Source organism: Nuphar pumila, chromosome 6 (assembly GCF_984573655.1).
Source record: "Nuphar pumila chromosome 6, dmNupPumi1.hap1.1, whole genome shotgun sequence".
NCBI lineage: Eukaryota > Viridiplantae > Streptophyta > Magnoliopsida > Nymphaeales > Nymphaeaceae > Nuphar > Nuphar pumila.
In genome coordinates, this window is record NC_143254.1 from 92,674,586 (window position 1) to 92,697,958 (window position 23,373).

The 23,373-nt window shown below is 40.4% G+C and overlaps 1 protein-coding gene across 3 annotated transcripts in view; it reads right to left on the minus strand.

Moving 5' to 3' along the window:
• Positions 1-16,269, minus strand: part of LOC149835168 (uncharacterized) — a 35,520-nt gene extending 19,251 nt beyond the window's left edge. Inside the window, exons 1-4 of one of the 3 annotated variants that reach the window (XM_090010434.1) lie at positions 16,106-16,269; positions 15,659-15,982; positions 13,459-13,546; positions 511-707 (exon numbers count right to left, since the gene is read on the minus strand). In XM_090010434.1, the coding sequence (XP_089866560.1) occupies positions 13,473-13,546; positions 15,659-15,982; positions 16,106-16,205 (498 nt within the window). In that variant the 5' untranslated portion in view covers positions 16,206-16,269 and the 3' untranslated portion in view covers positions 511-707; positions 13,459-13,472. Of the gene's footprint in view, positions 1-510; positions 708-13,214; positions 13,547-15,658; positions 15,983-16,105 lie in introns of those variants that run through there. The other 2 variants (XM_090010435.1, XM_090010433.1) reach the window with 2 other exon arrangements.
• Positions 16,270-23,373: the final 7,104 nt, after the last annotated feature.

Consider the following 23,373-nt stretch of genomic DNA (forward strand, 5'->3'; position numbering starts at 1 on the left):
CCATTGCTAATCCATCACTAAATATGTTAGCGGCGGCCTTTGCGATGGATTAGCATCTGTCGCATAACCCTAGTCGCAAAACTGCGACAGAATTTATCTGTCGCCAATCCATCGCTAGGTAGCGTAAGATTGGTGGCGGATCATGCCCATCGTTAATCCATCGCTAAATAAAGACTGAATTTGGTTATGCGATGAAATTTAATCCGTCGCTAATCAGTCGCTACTATTTAACGAGAGATACGTATCCGTCGCTAATGGCCGTCGCCAAATTGATGACAGCCATTAGCGACGACTTAAATTCCATCGCAAACCGACGACTGCCTCAAATTGGTGATAGAGTAGCGATGGATAATATCCATGGCCAATCTGTCGCTAATTTTTAAAAAATTATATTTTTTTTAAAATTTTTCTGAAACTCGAGAAATTTTTTTCGTTATACAATTCATATAACCTGCTTATAAAAAAGAAAACACACATAAAAAATACATATACAGGTGGAACAAATTTAACACAAGTTCTAAATTAGGCAAACTTTAACAATCAAATACAATCCTTGCCAAATTATACTTAGTTATAAGTATGTCAAAGAAATTAAACAAATGAATCTAATCCTCGTCAAGATTCTGGGCATAATTCTTTTCATTTTGTCGATCTACGCCTCCCTCCATGCCTCCATCAGTTCCACTACGTTGATCATCTCCAGCATCCTACAAGAGAAAAAAAATGTTAGTATTTATAAAGAAAATTTAATGAAATAAATTATATATAATGCACATAATCTAATGCAACAAAGTAAATGGCTGAATGACACAAAGAATAACAATAAACTGAAGGACATTAACAGAATTCAAATATGTGTTCTAAGACTGATAAAAAAATATATAGTGACTCAATCATGCAGATATGTGTTTTAAGTTTGTCAAAGAATTTCACAGTGATTCACGCATGCATATATAGTATATAAGGCTGTCAAATAAATGTGTTATATATCACAATCATGCATATATGTGTTGCAAGACAGTAAAAAAACTTCCATAGTGATGAAATCATGCTTATATGTGTTCTAAGGTAGTAAAAAAACTTTATATGTGATTCAATCATGCCTATCATGTTCTAAAGCAGTCAAATTTTTTTATAGTTATTCAATCATGCATATATGTGTTACAAGGCATTAAAAAACTTTCATATATGCTAATATCAAGCTCATATGTGTTATAAGGCATTAAAAAACTTTCATATATGCTAATATCAGGCTCATATGTGTTATAAGGCATTAAAAAACTTTCATATATGCTAATATCAGGCTCATATGTGTTCTAAGGTTGTCATAGTGATGAAAGCATGCTTGTATGCGTTCTAAGGTTTTTAAAAAACTTTTATAGTGATCAAATCATGCATATATGTGTTATAAGGTTGTAAAAAAACTTTCATAGTGATTCAATCATGTGTATATGTGTTATAAGGGTGTCAAAAAAATTTTATAGTGAATCAATCATGCATATATGTGTTATAAGATGTCAAAAAAATTCATAGTGAGGCAATCATGCATATATGTATTCAATCATGCATTATACTAGCTTGAAATCTAACGACATGAAACAAATGACATGAATCTTTATACCTGACGGGCACCGAAGCTCATGTTAAATGCAGACGAAGTTCTCCTATCCTTAAAAAAGTTGCACAACTCATTACGGACAATGTTGGGAATGGTTTCATTTAAAAAGTTCTGTATCTTTTTCTCAAGACGCTGACACACACCATCCCAAGACATAGCAGGGTCATTCGGACGTTGGGAGTTGATGCTGGCGGGAGAACTCTGAGAGTCGTGGCTGCAGGAGGCAACGACTAGTGTGGTGTTCATGTTACTCCCAAACCCAAACACACGACCCTTTTTGGGTTCAACAGTTGCAGTCACCCATGCTGCAGGATCAAAAAGCGGATGCTGAGTGGAGTTATCGCCATATCATTGTACTATTTGCTGCTCGTATGACTCCTACAAAGTAATGAATAATTTAGAATTACAATGTTTATGATAACGTAATTCAAAGTAACTTATATATTATAATGTTTATTAATACAATAAATACATACCGATATCGCTCTCGCCTTCCCTGATACAAAATCTTTCGTGCTTTTACGTTTATGTGTTTCAACAAACACATCCCTGTAAAGCACAATGTCTCTTTTTTCTGCTTCCTGCAATGTTAAATGATAAAAAAAATCGATTAATAAGTATGCTGAAATATTTACAAACTTGACAATATATATATTCATGAGTTATCATTCTCTTGTGGTGGCTCCCAAAAGTCCTAGATCCACCTGTGTGTAGATGGGCATCGGGCATCTTCACTCGATTTTGTGCAACCTTTATTGAGCGGTTTTAAAATTTATTGCTCGCCCACTTGTCGCACATGCCCTCCCAATAATCTCTCCTGATAGTAGAAGACCCATGGCTCTTCCACTGCAGTGGATCATCTATCCCACCAATTGCTTTTTTTGCTGCAGTCTTCATATTGTGCAGCATGTCGGCAAATCGATTGACAGCCACCTTCTGCCATACTACCCTCGCATCTTTCTCCTCGTTTACAGTCGCAAAACGATGGGAAGCCTACAAATACTTTCAGAAAGTTAGCACACATAAATATAAAACACTTCTTGTCATGATAAACTATTGCATACCACGAATAAGGATATTAAACTGTCTAACACCTCTCTCGGGTACTCTTTTCATTGCGCTACCGGTCTTGAAAGATGATGCAGTAATGACTTCATAATTTTTCATATTACTTCATGCTGCTCAAACCTCGCACTGAACATGAATTGATACACATTAACAATCGACTGTCGATATACACTTTTTATAAGTTAAGTATTGGATAAGTGACAATGAAATACTTATGGTCGATTATCGATATACACTATTTGAATTACTCATCGTGGGTCACACTGAGAAGACCCTGCATCCGGCGTAGGTGGGTCATGTGTAGGCGAAACAACACCTACAAAATAATGAGTTAGAAATCCACACAATGCACATTTAAACTAATCAAGTATATAATTATTTAAATGATATACCTGTCAAAGCAACTCGTGAAGATAAAGGCTCAGACTGGCTACCACTTGGTGCTCGACGACTGTGACTTCCATGAACCATATTCTAACAAATAAAAAATGTCATGCAATACATTCAAACATTGCAATATATTTTGATATATTGGATCAGTTACACAACTTTATATCTTCATGAATACATAATCAAATAAAAAAAAAACTTCATGTAAGACATTCAAATATTTGCTATTTCATTTAAATCATTCTAACACGTTACAATACATTCAATTCATAACTCTATACCTATTGAAGTGTTATAATACATTCAAAACATTGCAATACCTTCAAAATATTCAAATCATTATAATACATTCAAATCAATCTAATCATTAAGATCAAATACAAGTATGTATTACAAGATGTATTTCACTAGCTCGAGAATGATTCCTTATCACTTGTTCGACTTTCATACTCTTCTTCTTTCACCTCCCTGTCTTCGTCATCATCTTCTTTTTCTTCATTTAGCGCTCATCCACTTGGTATATCATTTGGATCACATTCTTCCATGTATGTGCCATCGGACAATGGTGATATGGCATGCATACGATATGCGACATCGTGACCATAAGAGAAATCATACATATCATCTGATTGATAGTAATCACTCTCTTCAGCAATCTTGTCTTCCTGTAACTGATCATACTCGGGGTATAACTTAGACTTCACCTTACAAACTGTCCACCATTCATTTTTATCTGACTTCCTTGTAGTCGGATATGAAGTATAGTAAACTTGTTGAGCTTGTGAGGCTAATATGAAAGGTTCATATGTTCCAAACTATGATTTATGATTCACCTCCACAATACCTGAGGCTTTGTCGACTCTTGTTGTTGTGGGATTAAACCAATGACACTTGAATAAAGTTAAGCTATTATTTGTGTCTAAGTAAGTCAACTTCATTATTTCTTTTATAATACCGTAGTAGTCATGTTCATTTTCACTGTAACTGCTACCCTTGACGCACACACCACTATTCATCGTTGACTTATTGACACCGTAGTCTTTTGTATAGAATCGATAACCATTTACGATATACCTGTTGTAATATTATATAACTTTGGACAAACCATTTTGTAAATCACATATTTCTTGATCTTTAACATCACCATGGCAGACCTATAAGCATAAACAATAACTGTGATCACGACCAATTAAATATCTTATTATTGTTTACAGGGAAAGAATGCATACAATCATCCTTTCCAACTCTTTCAACCATGTCATAAACTTATTTTCATGTTCTTTCTGTACTTCTGCATCAGTGAGATGTGAAACTTTTCTTCGCAACTCCAGATCAAATCATGTGTACTTAACAAAAACTTATTTTACTTAACCATGTACGCACATATAGAACTTAGTGTTACATACTAAGTATACTTACTCGGTGTATGGGTTGATTGCTTAGCAATTAAAAAGGATATAGATTTGTGTTGCATTTTGCTCTCGATCTTCAAGAGTCTTGACCGGCAACTGCCAAATGCATGCTCAAATGTTTGAAATATAGACAATTTGTCCGTTACAGTTAATTGTTCTCCATCATCATTACAAGGTGGGCATGTGTAGCATGTTGTAATGTGAGCTTTAAAGTACATATATGAGAAATTTGAAATATCTTCTAAAGTGTACGCTTTACAAATAGAGCCCTCTACTCTTGCATTATTCTGAACCCTTTTTTTGATGTCAAACATGCAGGTGTCAACAATATACATCTTGGATTACAATAAATTTCTCAATAGCATTGAAAATAATTTTTTTTAAAAATATAAACATTTCAAATGGGTACATCCACCGATATTGTATAGGTCCACCAACTCTAAGTTCATATGGCAAATGTATGATCACATGTTCTATAACATCAAAAAATGCTGGTGGAAAAATCTTCTCTAGCTGACAAATAGTAGTTACGACAGATTCTTCAAGATTCTTTACCTCAGATACTACAACTTCTGATGCGCATAATATTCTAAAAAATCTACTCAACTCTGATAATACCCCCCATATAGGTTTGTCTAACATATCATAGAATGCTAGGGGTATCAACCATTGCATAATGACATGACAATCATGACTCTTCAACCCATATAATAGTCCCTCGTCTATCTTCATAGCCTGAGCAATGTTAGAGACATATCCATTTGAAAATCCCAATTGTCTCAACCATTGACATACCTGTTTTACTTGATCTGGCCCAAGCACGTACCTTGCCTTTGGTTTCAGTACTTTGCCATTATACTCTTTCAGTTCTAATTTTGCTCTTATACATATTACTTTTAAATCCATATGAGCCTTTAGATTATCCTTCATTTCTCCTTTCACATTCATTACCGTATTGAACATAATATCAAAGACATTTTTCTCCACATGCATGACATCCAAATTATGTCGTATCAATAAGGTCGGCCAATATGGTAGTTCCCAAAATATAGATTTCTTTGTCCAATTGTGATCCTTTCCAAATCCAATAAAAGGCCTCGCATTACGGGCATCTATCAGTCCACATGGAAAGTATCGCAATCTTCTTAAAATCTCTATGCCAGACAACCTTGTGGGTGGACCTTCCATTTCAGTTGTGCCTGCTCAAAACATGTTCTTTTATCGTCAGAATGAATGATCGCTGGGTAGAATTCGACAGTGATAATCAAACCAGAACAACTTTCTTCCATGCATGAATCTAATTTTGTATCCTCCATGCAGTACGGACATGCCAACCTCCCATGTGTGCTCCAACCAGATAACAGATCATATGCAGGGAAGTCACTGATTGTCCATAGAACAACAACCTTCATATTGAAGTTTTATTTTTTTTGGGCATCGCACGTGAGAACACCGTCATCCCACAGTATTTTCAGTTCATCAATCAATGGACTTAAATATACATCAAGATTTTGGCCCAGACACTTTGGACTAGGGATCAATAGAGACAAGAAAAGATTTTGACGCTTCATACATAAGCTTGGAGGAAGGTTGTATGGGGTGACAAATACCGGCCAACAAAAGTATGTGGTTGATCTACCCCCAAATGGATTAAATCCATCTGTACATAAACCTAGCCTAACATTTCTCACTTTCAAAGCGAAGTTCTGATGAGTACGGTCAAAGTGCCTCCAAGCTTCTGCGTTTACAGGATGTGTGATCTTGTCGTTATCATGTCAAACTTTATTTGCATGCCATATCATTTGTTTAGCTGTCCTCGAAGACATATAAAGTCGTTGTAATCTAGGGGTGAGAGGACAGTAACAGAGTGACTTATATGACACTTCTTTTGACCTTGTACTATCATTTTCCTTTGTCTTTGGCTTGAACCGAGGATGTCCACATGATGAACATGATATGCTATTTTCTTGATCTTTGAAATACAACATGCAATGATTGAGACAAGCATCTATCTTTTGATACCCCATACCTAGAGCATTGACCATAACCTTCGCACGGTAAAGATTTTGTGATAATTTCTCATCTTTAGGCAACATACTCTTCATAATAGAACACAAACGATCAAAACATGATTGACTCAAATTATACTATGACTTTAAATTCATTAGTTGAATAACTGCAGATAAGATAGTGTGACTCTCGCAACCATTCCACAGTGGCTCATCAGCATCTCTAAGTAAGTCATAAAATCTATTAGCTGCATTATTTGTTGCTTCTTCCTCTACCCCAGTTGGTGCATCACTATGTCCCATAGCAGAACCCATTTTTGGTCCTGCGGTATCAAATATCAAATCCACATATGGATTATCGTGCACCACATCCACCCGTGCATCAAAATTATTCCAAAATTCTTCCCCATAAAGCATCCAATTCTGATAACTACTAACAAAACCCTTCCTGTATAGGTGATGTCTAGCGTCATAAGGTTCTACAAATCGATTGTTCTTACATATCATGCAGGGGCATCTGATCCTATCGGTGGGATCCACTGTACTGATATTTGCCGCTGCGAATTCAATAAAACTGTCAACACCATCCATATATTCATGTGATACCTCATTATCAACTATCATACGGTACATTCATTCACGGTTCACAGCCATTTTGTCTTATAATGTTAGGGATATTATCATCACTAGTTAAAAGAGAATCATAATAATGCTATGATGAAACAAATATCTAATTTATCTATTAATTCTTTGTGAGCAATTTTTTGCTTAAAGTAATACATATATTTTTGTGTGTAACACCATCACATCATATTTATACACATCACGAGGATATTTAGAAATTTGAAATCACATTACATAAAATGATACATTCATTTGAACAAATATCTAATTTATCTATTAATTCTTTGTGAGCAATTTTTTGTTTAAAGTAATACATATATTTTTGTGTGTAACACCATCACATCATATTTATACACATCACGAGGATATTTAGAAATTTGAAATCACATTACATAAAATGATACATTCATTTGAACAAAAAATTCATGATACAATTTCACATGAAATGCATAATCAAATAGAAAATAAGTTCATGCAAGCATGAATACAGACACATCAAACATTGTAATACATTCATATTAAAACAATATCAAACATGTACCTGCAGCAAACACACTCCAATATCCTGCTAGCTACTACCATGCCTAGCATGAAATCCATACTCCAAAAATAAGAACACTTCTATTCTCATACATTAAAATCATGCTCAGCATGATCTCCAAACTGCATCAAAGTATTCTTAAATATTCACAACTAAGTGAGTGTGTGAACAGAAAAGTGTTGCATCTAATAAATTAAATAACATATGATGCGCTTGCATCACTTACTCACCACGGGTATTTACCCGATTTGAATTGCTTTTGCCTTTGCATTTTTTTCTTATTTCTTTTTGCATTGCATTTTTAGTCACATGCGATGCTTAGCACTAAGCATCGCCCAATTAGCTCAGCAACATACCTGCAAAACATATATATACAAAACAAAACAAAACAGGGAGGGGGCTCGACCCCTCCCTGGCAAAAAAAAAGGGAGGGGGCTCGGCCCCTCCCTGGAGAAAAAAAAAGGCAAAAAAAAAGGGGGGAGGTGGCCGAGCCCCTCCCAGGCATCCCGTAAGACAGGGAGAGGGCTCGGTCCCTCCCTGACGGGAAAAAAAAGGGGGAGGGGGCCGAGCCCCTCTCAGGCATCCTGTAAGACAGAGAGGGGGTTCGGCCCCTCCTGGCAAAAAAAGGCAAAAAAACTGGATGGGCCGAGCCCCTCCCACGACTCCCGTAAGACAGGGAGGGGGGCTCGGCCCCTCCTTGACAAAAAAAATGGGAGGGGGCTCGGCCCCTCCCTGACAAAAAAAAATAGGAGGGGGGCGAGCCCCTCCCGCGACTCTCGTAACACAGGGAGGGGGCTCAACCCCTCCCTGACGAAAAAAACATAGGGAGGGGGTTGAGCCCCTCCCGCGACTCCCGTAACACAGGGAGGGGGCTCGGCCCCTCCCCGACAAAAAATGTAATGGCCGGCCTGAGCATCAGGCGTCGGCGAAGGGGGAGGTCGGTGAAAAGTGACAGGGGAGTTGGGGGTTACCTGAGCGTCAGGAGTTAGCGAAGGGGGAGGTCAGCATTAAGCGGGGGGGGAGGTCAGCGAAGGGGGAGCATCGGGCGACGACCGAGGGGCGGTGGACCAGGGGGCCACAGGAGACAGACCGGGGGGTGACGAGAGGCGAGCCGAGGGTAGACGGGAGGTAGGTCGGGGAAACACGGTGGAGATGAAACAAAAAAGAGAAAGAAAGGGGAAAAAATTAGGGATTTATGAAAAAATTAGCGACGGATTCACGACGGCCAAATTCTGTCGCTAAGTCGTCGCTATTTGGTAACGACTAAGCGATGCAATAGTTCTGTCGCTGATCCATCGCTAAGTTACAACATATATGGCGACAAAATAAAATCCATCGCTAATCTATCACAACGTAGCGACGGATTATCGATAAAATATTTTTTGTCGTTAAAATCGTAAATAAATGATATTTTAACGACGAATATCTTTCTCTCGCTACTCCTTCGCCAATTTATGATGGATTTTGTTTGTCACAAATTAGTATTTTTCTTGTAGTGACTTGGTGGAGCTTCCAAAAGGGAAGAGAGTGATATGATGCAAACAGGTGTGTAAGAAGAAAGATGCAGTATGAGAAAAAGTGGGAGAAAAGTTCAAGGCTCGCCTAGTAGCAAAAGGTTACTCACAGAAGGAAAGAGTTGACTATGATGAGATTTTTTCTCGTGTGGTCATACACACTTCCATCAGGGCAGTGTTGGTTTTGGTAGCACATTCAGTCATGAAGTTGGAGCCGATGGATATAAAGACAACTTTTCTTCATGGTGATTTAAAGGAGCAAATTTGCATGGTACAGCCAGAGGGATTCAACCATCCTAAGCAGGAGCACTTAGTTTATAAATTAAAGAAGTCATTTTATAGACTGAAGCAGTCTCCAAGACAGTGGTACAAACGATTTGACTCCTACATGATCTGGATTGGCTACAAGCGTATTAGTATGATTGTTGCATTTACGTGAAAAACCTTGATGATGGTTCTTTTGTTTTTCTGTTACTCTATGTGGATGATATGTTGATTGTTGTGAAGAGTATTTGCGAGGTCAACAAGTTAAAGACCTTGTTGAGTAGAGAGTTTGAAATGAATGACTTGGGTGTGGTAAAAAAGATTCTTGAGATGGAGATTCGCAGAGACAGAGCTTTCAGAAGACTATGGTTATCTCAGTGTTGTTATATTGAGAAGGTGTTTGACAAGTTTAGCATGGGCAATGGAAAACCTGTGAGTACACCATTTGTGCATCATTTTAGACTGTCTACCGCACAATACCCATAGTTAGATGATGAGGTTCAAGACATGTCAAAGGTTTCATATGCAAGCACAGTGGGATGTTTAATGTGTGCCATGGTTTATATAATACCAGATTTGAGACACGTTGTTAGTGTGGTGAGCAAGTTTCTATCAAATCCGTGTCGACAACATTGGGATGCAATCAAGTGGATTTTCAAATACTTAAAGGGTACCGCAGACTATGGCATCATGTTCAGGAGTCAACAGAATGAACTTTCAGTCGTGGTATATGTGGATGCAGACTATGCAAGTGACTTGGATGACACGAGGTCTACAACGGGATATGTATTCACGCTTGTGGGAGGGCCTATTTCTTGGAGATCCTTGGTGCAGCCTCCAGTTGCACTATCCACTACTGAGTCAGAGTACATGACAATTGCCGAGGCTGCCAAAGAAGCTCTATGGCTTACAGGGTTGGTCAAAGAGTTGGGTGTTCAGCAAGGTGGAGTTTAACTACACTGTGATAGTCAAAGCGCCATCTACTTGGCAAAGAACCAGGTGTATCATGCGAGGATCAAGCACATAGATGTGAGGTTTCACAAGATCAGAGAGTTGGTTTTTTCTGGTGAAGTACTGCTTAAGAAAGTCCACACTTCTAATAACACAGTAGACATGTTGACAAAGCTTGTTACTAAAGATAAGTTCAAGCTCTCCTTGAACTTGATTAATGTCTCCCATTGCTAGATGAGAGATGCCTCAACTTTGTGTCCCAAGTGGAGTTTTTTTTTTGTTATGTTTTCATGTCTCCTAAGGGGTGGATATTCGCCAAGGTGGAGATTATTGGAGTATCGGGCTCATATTTGATGAGAGGTAGATGGTGGAAAGAGCGATAACTTCTACCGAGTTCTACTTCAGCAAGGACACTAGTAGTTGAGGGGGTGCAGGGGAGTAGTGTCCCCACGGTTTGGTAAAGGAGAGCTTTATTTTTTGGTTTTGTTTCGTAAAACTTGGTATATATATATATATATATATATATATATATATATATATATATATATATATATATATATATATATATATATATGCTGTAACCTAAAATCAAAAGATAGTTGAAATACAGTCGTTGGTTTTCGTGGACGTAGGCATATTGCTAGGCACATTGCTGAACCACGTAAAATTCTTGTGTTATGTTCTTGTTGATTATTTTTCGCAGATTCATCGCAATAGCTGCACTCTTGTTCAACAAAGTGTATGAAAAAACATTTAAAAATTAACCATTTCTTCCTCAGGTTTAATAAAAAATTCATGGAAAAGAAAATGGGCATCCGATACATGTCACTGTCAGAATGAATGAATCATATACCTCCATATACCTTTTCCTTCAACCGCTGCTACATATTTTCCACAGCCACAGCAGAGAGATATATACAAGTAACGTTTGTGACCCCATCCCTGTACAGATATTCACATAATTGACAACTTCCATAACCTAACTCCAACACCTACAGTTTCGTTGTTCAAGACTAGGAATCAGCAGGAAATCTAAATGATTGTAAGCAACATAAATTATTCATATTCACAATATAATATTTTAATATCATTCACACAAACTCATGCCAGAAATTCAAAGTCTCCTGAGTTTGGCAAAAACGAACCCGTTTTAATAAACGGGTTGACCCACCTAACCTGTTTATTAAACAGGTCGGGTTCCTGTTAGGGGTATGCCAACCCGCCAACCCGGCTGACCCGTTTAATAAACGGGTTAGGCAGGCGGGTCAACCCGTCAACCCGACCCGCCAACCTGACCCACTAACCTGCCAACCCGTTTACCCGACCCAACCAGTTTATTAAGCGGGTTGGTGGTCGTGTCGGGTTACCCATTTAATAAACGGGTCGGGTTCGTGTTTGCCACAGCCGACCCGTTTAATAAACGGGTCAGGTTCGGGTTGAGGTATGCTGACCCACCAACCCGATTGCCACCCCTACTCTTGCCTAATGAACACCCATTGCACCGATGTTCTCGTCCTATGTTTTTTTTTTAATTTATACTCTGAATAAACCACACCCCGCACAAAAACCGGGTCCAGCTGGCTCAGCCTGCCACACTTACGGTGGTCGTACCAGCAGCATAAAACTCCAGAGCTAGAACCCGTGCCCTCAGGGCCTATGCAACGAATTGGCTTGCACAGAGGGGCGATGCCCATGAGAATCGAACCATGACTGCCCTTATAGCAGCCAAGGCCCCACCCCACTAAGCCACCCCCCCTTGTGGCTTTCTCGTCCTATGGTTGAAGAAAGCTTCTTTGAAGTTGCATCTTTAAAATCGTTATCTTTGATGGAAGCAGGATCAGGACAATCAGTAACAAAATTGAATTTCTTGCAATTTCGTTTTGAGAAATATGGTATGTAAGATTCTTGTCAAATTGTGAAACACACCATTTGAACATGATTTTTGTTATTTATGTACTAATTTTTGCTATATGTTCTGTTTTTTTATTTTCAGCAATCCTTGTTCCTTTTAACGTGCAAAAATTACCAAAATAATATCGATCGTTTTCCCCTGAAAGACCTTTTCTAATAGACTCCATGAGTTTTTCGGGAGAATAATAGATTTCATGAGTTGTTTAACTCACCAAGAAAATTCAAAGAACGAAGACTTGCTATAACGTATGAAATCAAGATCCTTGGACTCCATGTACAACGTACCATGTATATGTACATGGAAATGATAGATGATCTCATGGATTAAAAAAAATTGCATTTTGGCATGCAGGTATACATTCGGACACACACACACACACACACACACACACACATATATATATATATATATATATATATATATATATATATATATATATATATATATATAGAGAGAGAGAGAGAGAGAGAGAGAGAGAGAGAGCATTTTTCAGCCAATACTCGAGGGGACACAAAGAACAGAGCCAACAAATTAAGCAACCATAAAAAATATAGAGTACATAACCAAAGAATGCACATTGTCCCATATTATCTCTCCTAGCTTCTCTAGCCAGCAAGTCACTAAGATGCTTTTTGATGAACGTGTGATATGAAAACTGCAGAAACTGAGAGATGTAAACGCATACTTGCACTACATTGTGACGCTTTCGGAGAATTGGTTATTTTCCCCATGTTGATCACAATGAGAAGCAAATCGCATTCAGGCTATTTTGACACACATTAAAAGTAGTAACGAATTTATCACGAAACATATGAATAGAGAATTGGAATGACATTGATATTTATAACTGATATTTTATTTTATTTATTTATTTGAGGAATGGAATATTAGTTAATATGCTGAAATCGTTCTACATAATGTTAGTACATTAGTCAGAGAATTTTATAAAAAACATATGCTTCAATTTAAAAAGAGATGAAACTCCAGCAAAGCTTAAACACTATATATTCCAACTCCATCATCATATCTACACACTTTTGTTTTTTCAACAACCAATCACAACACATACTGCATGTAAAAAAAATTTGTGGCACAATTTCTGTATGCAACCTCACTACCAAGTGCAAATTTTCTTTTCAAGCTTTCTGTACAGACCTTTCCTCCTTGAATTATTTTTTAATTTCTTTAACCAACACAAAGGTCACCACAAGCCCAAAGCTCATAGCCACCAGCATCACCATTCCTAAAACAAATTCACAAACACAACAAAGAAAGCAATAGTCAAAATTTATGAACGCCAAACCTTGCAAATAAGAATGACACCAGAAAGTGCAATGACATCTCTAGTTACTAGAATGTTTCCAGAAACATGTAACACACACACACACACACACACACACACACAAAAGCATGCAGGCAATATATGTCATACGCAGTTTGATTACCACCCAGTAGCAGATTGACGACAAAAATGTAGGGTGCCACCATCTGATACTAGATTTGATGCACCATCGCATCAGTTTAGATCTAATAGAGTTACTGGGCTCGCATCAGTCAACAGAAGGTTATTGTTTGCTCAGAGTCTAAAATCCATCCAGCCATTGATGCCAAGAATATTCATGTTTATAGATATGCCCGCCAGTTTTGGTTTACAGGATATTTTTAGAGAATGCGCTACCTGTAAAGGTAATGCCAATCCCACTTGGTTCTAGCATTACTGTGGCCAGAAACAGTTAGACTGCAATTTCAGTTTAGAAGATTTGTATCAATGATTTTGCAGCCAGATGTTTTATTGAACCACTAAGGTATCCAATTTGGCTTAAAAGGGTCCAATTATTGGGTTAACCAAATTCGAATAATGAAATACATGAGAAATGACTAATGTCATGACCAGTTTATTGTTTTTGATCCATATCAAAGGCAAAAACCATCTGTTTCATAGTTGAACCCAATTCACAAATGAACTGCAGTAAGGTCAGTCAGACCTCTCTCTCTCTCTCTCTCTCTCTCTCTCTCTCTCTCTCTCTCTCTCTCTCTCTCTCTCTCTCTCTCTCAGTAATGTTAGGTGCTCTTGGTGCACCTAGATCCTTATCATAGCCATTGCGCCATTGAACCTGTTTGCACCTAATGCATGTTGAGGAGAAAGGTTTCAATAATCTTGTCAAACAGTGTCAGTATAGGAACTGGCATAGAACATGAGACATTTTAGAATCAACCTAAGGTTTAAGCAATCTTAAAAGTTCTTTTTTTCTTTTAGCTAGCAGAGAATTCAGGGAAGCTGTAGATACATAATAAAACTAGGTTAGATCAAGGTTTGACCAGTGTATTTAAGACAAGTTCGGTTAGAGTTCATATTGGCCTCATCAGCTGATCCATCTCTCTGTCTATATTGGATAAATGTGGGTATAGGTCATCTCAAAATGGGTTAAGTTGGGTCCAATTAAAACTCCACATGAGTTGATCTAGCATGAAACAGGTCACTTACACATCCCTTGTGATTTTTCTTTTAATGACATTTGTAGTTAAATAAGGAGTAGGTGAACCGCCCCACACTTCATGCAGAAAGCCCAATATAATTGAACATTATCTTAGTTGTTTGTCTTGCATACCAAACTCCATGTCTATGGCCCAGTACTATTAAACAAGCTTTTGATGCTGTAACTTGAACATATTACAGTTTTTCTGACAAGTTGGCAACAACTGGTGGACCAAATTGCACCACCATGTCATAGTTAAAAACTTAAAAGTACAGATCTTCAATCAATACAAAGTAATTTCAACTACAAAATCAACCATGCCAATTCTAACTACATGGTATGCTTTGTTTAATGATAAATAGACCTATGGCTTTTTATCATAGTTGACACTAAATTGGTCAATGGGAGCATATGCGCTGCTATGCAATGCAATAGAAGGTAATGATAATACCTAATAAATCTTTTCTAAACATATAGATGTGGAAGCGTGGCGACTCCCTGGGGTCAAGGAGTAAGCAGGCAAAGCCAGCGGCTAGGCCGTCAGCAAAATATGTTTCATGCATACACAGATATAAACAGGTTGGGCTTAAACTATTTTGTTTGGATATGGGTGCAGTGCATCCACAACCAGGTCCATATCCATCTCAATTTTCTGTCCTAGCCCTAGAAATATCTGGTGCTGATGAGGAAAAAAACATCCAAATCACCCTCATCATCACCAAAATCTCAAAGGGGGAAAATGGGGCAAATTTCGACAGCAGTTTTGTGCTCTCTGTTCAAGCAAAAATCCATCTCTCCTGACGTTTTGAATTCTACCAAATGAAGAAAAAACTCAACAGAGCAACAAAGAAGAGGTGAAAGTGGGATGTAATGCTCACCGTACTCAATAGTCCTCCAGATTTTCTCTCTCCTCACCCTAACAGGATTCTCTGCAACATCTGCTGCCTTGTACTGGAAGAACATGGAGATCACCACCAACCCACTTCCTAGTTTCTCCCTCACCAGCTTCTTCTTCATGTCTAGAGACCATATCTCCTCAAACCCACCATGCCCATATGCCTCATAGACCACCTTAAGGAACAACAGGATGGCGCCAAAGGAGGTGAACCCAGCAACCCATTTATTCCTTCCGAAGATTCTAATACTCTGGTGGAGGTTCACGGCACAGGCAAGGGCATAGATAGGGATCCACAGATACCAATCTGAATCCAATAAACAATAAAGATGAGTTAGGTGTTCTAAGACCTTGAAGAACAAACAGGAGGGAACACCCATGTTTCCTTTTCCTATAGAATGACAAAGGGTATGTTGTTGCAGTGCTATACCTGGATCATCCAACTGCACAGAGGCAGAGTATGCGAAGAGGGCAGCCATCAGGAGGCTGGAAGAACAGAAGAGGAGGGATGGTCTGTGAGAGATGGACATCTTCCTGTGAGAGGTAACTAGTCTCAGTGATGGTGCCCGCGGATAAAAGTGGGGAGGGACTCCTTTTTCCTTGACAACCAAGTAATCGTGGTTTTTATTTTGGGGAATTTAGAGGCCGAACTTTTGCCTATAATTCCAAAAACTGACCTCATTTATTTAAATTTTCGGCATAAGCCGCAGGTTTTTCCAAACACCGAATAAACATCCCAATCGTCTTGAGTGACAAACATTTTTTTCTATATTATTCTTTTTGGAATTTTTTTAAATACCCTCAAACTTTCCGTTTAATTCATTGTCACACCAAACATTTTGAGAGTTTGCAAATGCCCAATTTTATTAAAATGACTATGCGCCGCACGTGCCTTCTCGTACAATGGGAGTTAGGGATGGCAGTGGGGGCGGGACGGGGGACAAGGTCTCCACCCCCTCACAGCCTCAAGATTTTATCCTCCACCCCCGCCTTCATCCCCGTTTCATGACCTCCATCCCTGGTTCAAACGGGGATGGGGCGGGGTGGGGATATTGCCGGGAAAAGTGGTTGGGGGTGGGGTTGGGGTGGGGTTGGGGCGGGGCAGGAAAAGTGCACGTCCATCCCCGCCTCCATCCCCGGACGGAGATGGATTTTAACCTTCGTCTCCGCCTCCATCCCCGTTTCATACCCTTCATCCCCGGTCCAAACGGGGAGAGGCGGGGCGGGGACCCGCTTTCCCCGGTCCACTGCCATCCTTAATGGGAGTCGTGCCTTCTCTACATATATACTAAATATTCTCAAATAATGAAGGTACTAAACTAGTGAGTAGAAATCATTTTTTTCGATGTGATCTAGGCACAACAAATGCTTCGGACAAGCAACTACAAATTCGCAGCCAAACAAATGTGAATCTCACTGCCAACCGTAGGCCTCCCCTCTCTCTCTCCAAAACACAATGTATCCACATCTAACCCCCCTATGTAATTCACCAATAAAACTTACATTTTTCCTTATGTTTTCATTTTTTTTAACTATCATAACTGCACACGTGTTAGCTTCTGTAAACCCCACATCCCAATTCCTATTTTTCCTCTCCCCTCAACAAACGGCTTTGTAACTTCCTCTCCACTCTTCCCTTCTTCCTCTCCTGGATTTTCTCCCATGGATATCTGAAATCCGTAACTATTGAATAGGTTATAGTGTGTTACTGTAACGCCGCCGCCCTCCTAGTACGGTTACGGGAAGAGAGGGAACCGTCGTCCCCTCCATCTCCCACATAAATGGAAAGTGGGAGAGGGAGAGGGGAGAAACGGCCCCCATTAAGGATGGCCGGGGTGAGGGGGGTAAGTGACGTCCCCACCCATGGCTATAAAAGCTGTGGGGGGCTCCTTCCTTCCCCATTCGATCAACCAAAGAAAGAAAGAGAAATAGAAACAGAAAGAACGAGAGAAGGAGAAAAGAAAGTGTTGCAATCGTCGACCACCACGTAAGTTCCTCTCTCACACATTTTTTGTTCAGAGCAGAGGTTGTCGGCAACCTCTCGATTGCCGGCAACCTCTCGATTGCCGACGAGTTGTAGAGATGTGGGGACAAGAAGAACCATGTCCATGTCTGACTCAATAAGAGGGGGGTAACAGAACGTTTTTTCCTCTTTTATTGCCACCGACCTTTGATGGAAAACGAGGAGGGACGGACCACCTGCTGCGAGGAGGCAGGAGGTTCGGCCATTTCCCTCACCATTGGCTGACATCGATTGAAAAAAAAAATAATAGAAGAAAGAAGAAAAAAAGATGGGGGTCAGCAGTCGCCGACGACCGAAAGTCGCCAGCGGCACTGCTCAATCTGCAGAAACTGCAACAGTTCAACAATAATGGTGTTGCTGAAACTGTTGTAGAAATGGTACAAGGCAGACTCGGTCTGCATTTTCTGCAGACGGAGTCGGCCACGCTGCTCGATTTGGGCATGGCCAGACCATGCCAGGTTTAGATAATCGAGCCAGGCCTGTGCATTTTGGATAGAGTGACTCGGTCTGGTTAGACCGAGTTAGGTCATAGTTCGGACAGACCAGTTAGGACGATCGAGCCAGGTCTATGTTGTGTGGACAAACTAGTTCGGTCTAGACAGATCAAGTCGGGTCTATGCGGTTTGATAGAATCGAGTTGGGATCTAGCGGACAGATTGAGTTAATCTTACCAGATCGAGTCGAGTCAAGTTTTGTTAAGGATGAATCAGTTGGAGTACAATAAGTCGGATCCCTTCTTATGAATGAGCTCGATCAAACCAACTCGATCAGGATTGAAACAAACTATTGCGAGCGGGTTTGCATCTGAAATACCGTATCCAAGATCCAAATCAAAATTTAGTTACAAACCTAAATGATTCATTTTGAAATCAGTGTGGATTTGGATCTAGAATTTAATATGAAGTTAAAGAGGCGGTGTAGAGGTGACATAAAGATCACTATGAAAGGTCGAAAGAGCAAAAAGATTATTTTGCCCTTGGTGTGCTTACATAGTAAACAATGCATAACTTGGTTCCTCGAAGTCAAATTTATGTGATTCTTGAATCCTTGAATTTTACTACTTGAGTAGAATCTATTAGTAAAGGATGTGAGGATAAACTCTGAAAGAATAAAGTCAGAGTTTGACATTTATGTTCAAGGGTATTTTGATAATTTTGATGATGATATGAGGTATTTATTGATTTCAGATCAAAGATTGCGTGAGACTAAGAATTAGAATTTAAGTGTTCCAAGTAAGCATACATTTGCAAATTCCTCCTTAGTTGATTAAAATACATGCTAGCTAGTTTAGACATCTTTCTATGTGATTCCAAGTGCTTTAAGTATGCTAGTCTTATTTATTGTGAATAGACACTCTTTTGCATGCTTCGGAATGTATAAAGTTAAGTGTGATGCTTAAACCTGATCATGCATATTTCTTGATTTAATATATAAATGTTGCATGACATGATTGCATGTAAGAGATTGACGTGTTATGTGAGAATTGATGGTAGAGTTCTAAAGTCTCAGTGTATGTATTACCCTAAGAAATGTCAGGCTTATGCCTTGGGAGGGGCGTTGTAAGTGTCGTGAATTAATTTGTGGTGAATTGACATTCTTAACAGTTCAAATACGTGAACATGTGTTAAAAAGTAGTTAGTGGATATACATTGATGATTGTATAACGCACTAACTTCAAGATGTAAATATTGAGAGAAAGTTGGGTATAGGATGACCACAGAGAATATGATAGAGAACTCTACTAAGAGGCATGGTCTGGGGTAATGTTGAGGTGTGTACCTCTTGAGTAACTTGAAAATATCTCAGATATTCCTAAGTGACCCTTAGGGGTTAAAATGTTGCCCACTAGATACATGTAGGATGTAGCATAAACCACAAAACCTTTGGGGTAGGTATAGCGCCTTGAGACACCTTGGGGGCAGGTATAGCCACCCTGACTCATCAGCTAGCTACTGATTGAGCTCTTGAGCTCCCAACTTGCAACCGGTGAGCAGCTGCAACACATGTGTCCATAGTCTGGGCCGGTTTGGACTACGTTATTGTGAGTGATTCATATGTCTGGCCAACATCATAGACTCTGAGTTGTCTACATGAGTTGTTACGCTCGAAGAGTCTATGTCCAGAATAATCGATTAGAGTAAAAGATGTGTTTAAGAATAATAATAGAGATACAATGAAAAAGATGTAAAACTCATAAATAACATGGGTGCATAAGTAGCAAACTAAAACAAGACTAGGAGCTTAGAGCTCACTACAGTTGTAACAGTCATGTCTATTTGTAAATGAAATCTTATTGGGTTGTAGACTCACCCTCTCTTTTAGTTGCAACTGTAGATTCAAGAACTACTGTCACTCACATGACTTAGTATCGGACTGCAACTTTGCCATATCAGAAGTATGGTTCACCTTTACTTTTTATTTTGCTTCTTTATTTGGATGGTTATGATATTGTAAATGGATGTATGAACCTTCAATTATTAAATGAAAAAAAGTGTATATTTTTGAGTTGTTTTTAAGATTATTGAGTAATTTTTCTTTAAAAACTAACGTCCACGAACCTGAGCTCAAGAGACCCCGGATCGGGTCGTTACAATTACCTTGTTGTAAAAACTAGGGCTCAACATGAAATCAGCCCAAATGATTTGGCTGATTTGTTGGACATCGTGAGAATGGCTTGTTGGATTCCATCATGTTGTGCCACAATCTTTGGCTTAGGAAACAGAGTGATCATAGTTTTGAGTGTGGAATGTACAAAAAATAATTTCCCTTCTATCTACTGTTTTTTTTTTTCATCATGGAATGTTAAAGTTTTCCCCTCCTACAAGCAATCTGTTTGAAGTTAATTTTCATCATCCTAGGGACTCGGTTCTATTTGATAGTGTCCTTATGTATAATGTTTGGTGATTGTGACAGGCTACCACAGCCGACAGAGTAACCAATCTTTTCTTTCTTATCTTCTTTGCAATCTTGTATTAATGGGTTATCATTTAACTGAACAAATCTTTTTTTCTTTGCAGTGCCCCAAAGAAGAAATCAATGGAAAAACTTTCAGATGATAGATTTTGAACCTCACCATTTGAAATCTAGAAATTTTCTGCTGCATAACCTTGAACACTTTGAAGAGGTGTATTTCATTTTGTTATTAGTTGTTGAATGACCATTTTTATGGTTTGAATGAGCAATGCTTTTCATTCTTTTTAAGCTTTTAATTACCCTTTGCTATCGATCCTGGTTTGGCTTTGGAGTGACTCACCAGCACTCTGATGATAGGTTCTACTGTTATAGAAGGGAAGAAGCCATTTAAAAGTCTTGTGCTGTTGTCACAAGCGGTGAGATTTTATTCTCCCATCCTTTTTCTTTTTTTCTCTTTCATGAAGAATGTCTGCGCGAGTCTCTATAACTTCACCTGTCATGAGAGATTATGACATCTACAGTCCACATGAAAGATGAATCAAGAGGGCGACCAAGCTAAAAGGCCAAGGTATGCAACATGATTCCTTATGTAATAATAATAAAAAAAAAATATGTTTGGATCCGGGCCGGACCCGGATCCGACCCGGGTAAACAAGTCGGCTGCGTGCTTTTAAAAGCACGCAGCGACGAAGGGGGGGAGGTTCTGGAAACCTCCTTCCCCCTCTTGTCTCTCGGTCTCTCTCGTCTCCTTCCTCTGCGTTGCCAACCCGCCGCCACCTGCGACCTCCCTCCGACGCCGACGATGCCGCCGCCGGTGACCACCAGGTACGCACCTCCCCCTCTTTCGTTCGCCACTCTCTCTCTCCTCTCCCGTCTCTATGCTCCCTCTGTCACGGCAGGGGAGGGGCCGAGCCCCTCCTCCCTGCCTCCTGTTACGGTAGAGGAGGGGCTCGCCCCCTCCTCTCTGTTCCTTTTGATCGGCAGGGAGGGGCTGAGCCCCCTCCTTGCCCTTTTGATCGGTAGAGGAGGGGCTCACCCCCTCCTCTCTGTCCCTTTTGATCGGCAGGGAGGGGCTGAGCCCCCTCCTTGCCCTTTTGATCGGCAGGGGAGGGGCTGAGCCCCCTCCCTGCCCTTTTGATCGGCAGGGGAGGGGCCGAGCCCCCTCCCTGCTTCGTGTTACTTTAGGGGAGGGGCTGAGCCCCCTCCCTGCTCTTTGTGTTGACAAGGGAGGGGGTCGAGCCCCTCCTCCCTGTGTCTCCTTTTGACAGCAGGGGAGGGTCGACCCCTCCCTGCTCCCTTTGACAGCAGGGGAGGGTCGAACCCTCCCTGCTTCCTCTTTTGGTCAGGGGAGGGGTCAATCCCCCTCCCTGTGCCCTCGTCGTTCAGGGGAGGGGTCAAGCCCCCTCCCTGTGCCTTTTCTCTCTTTAGGCAGGGGCATCACCCCTGCCTCTGTTGTTCTTCGGCAGGCAGGGGCAAGGCCCCCTGCCTCCCTCTTTGTATGTCGTCTGGCAGGTGCGAAGCCCCCTACCTCCCCTTCGTTGCTGACAGGCAGGGACTCTGCCCTTGCCTCTCTTCTACTTTGTCAGGCAGGGGCGCAACCCTGTTTGCCCTCGCTTTATGAGGGTAGGGGTGCAACCCCCTGCCTCCTCGGAGTCCGCTGACAGCAAGTCAGCAGGGGCTCGCGGCCCCTGCTTCTGCTTCTTGCGCTTATAGCAGGTGTGCATGATGCCCCTGCCTCTGTTTCCCTTACGTCAGGGCGGCGATAGTGCCTCTGACTTTCTATTTTGGTATTAGCTTGCTAAGATCGTTACTTTTGCAGCTCGTACGACGGATCCCGCTCGCGCTCTGCGATCCAAGCCCCCAATCGCATACATCCGCGGACGACAGCAAGCTTGCAATTCTCAAAGGTAGGGGAAGATTGCACAGAAGACTTGGACAATTGAATTGAGTTCAATTAACTAAAAAGGATAATTAAATAAATATATATGCATATATATATATCATATATATTTATACGAGTACACATTTAATTCAAGGACGCAATTTCGCGATCCTTGTCCTTTACTTTGCCGTTGCGCATCGTGCAAAGGTTCTGCGTTGCACTCCTGCTTACAGTCTTTACTTGCCATCGCGCGTTGTGCGAGGGTTTGCGTTGTACTTCTGCTTACCGCCTTTACTTTGCCGTTGCGCATCGTGCAAAGGTTCTGCATTGCACTCCTGCTTACAGTCTTTACTTGCCATCGCGCGTTGTGCGAGGGTTTGCGTTGCACTTCTGCTTACCGCCTTTACTTTGTCGTTGCGCCTAGGCTCTTGCTTTTGCATATGTGTTGGTATTGCCATGCTTTTGCAGATGACGTGCAGGTTCGTGCTCTTTGCGTATGCCTTAAAGGCATCCTCGTGGAGGATGCAAGAGACATCTATCACTCACTCTTGCGACAAGAGTTCAGTTGGGAGCTGGCGATACATCCTCGTCTAAGGAGAGGGGTACCTCGCAAGGATCCTGGCTCTTCGTGCGTGCAGTACTGCAAAGTCGACTTGAGGTTTCAGGGAGCTGCGCAAAAGCATCAAAGACTGCTCCAAATCGAAGCATTTGGAAGGATGTGACTGGCTGGTTTTGCTTGCCTTTTTGGCATATCTCAGGTGATCCTGAATTGGAGGTTCAAGGGAACTTCTTAGCGGGTGTTCTGTTGAGAGACCCATATCTCGTCTATCGAGGCCGGTATCGAGTCATGCGAAACATGTAGATACCTCGATAGCAGATG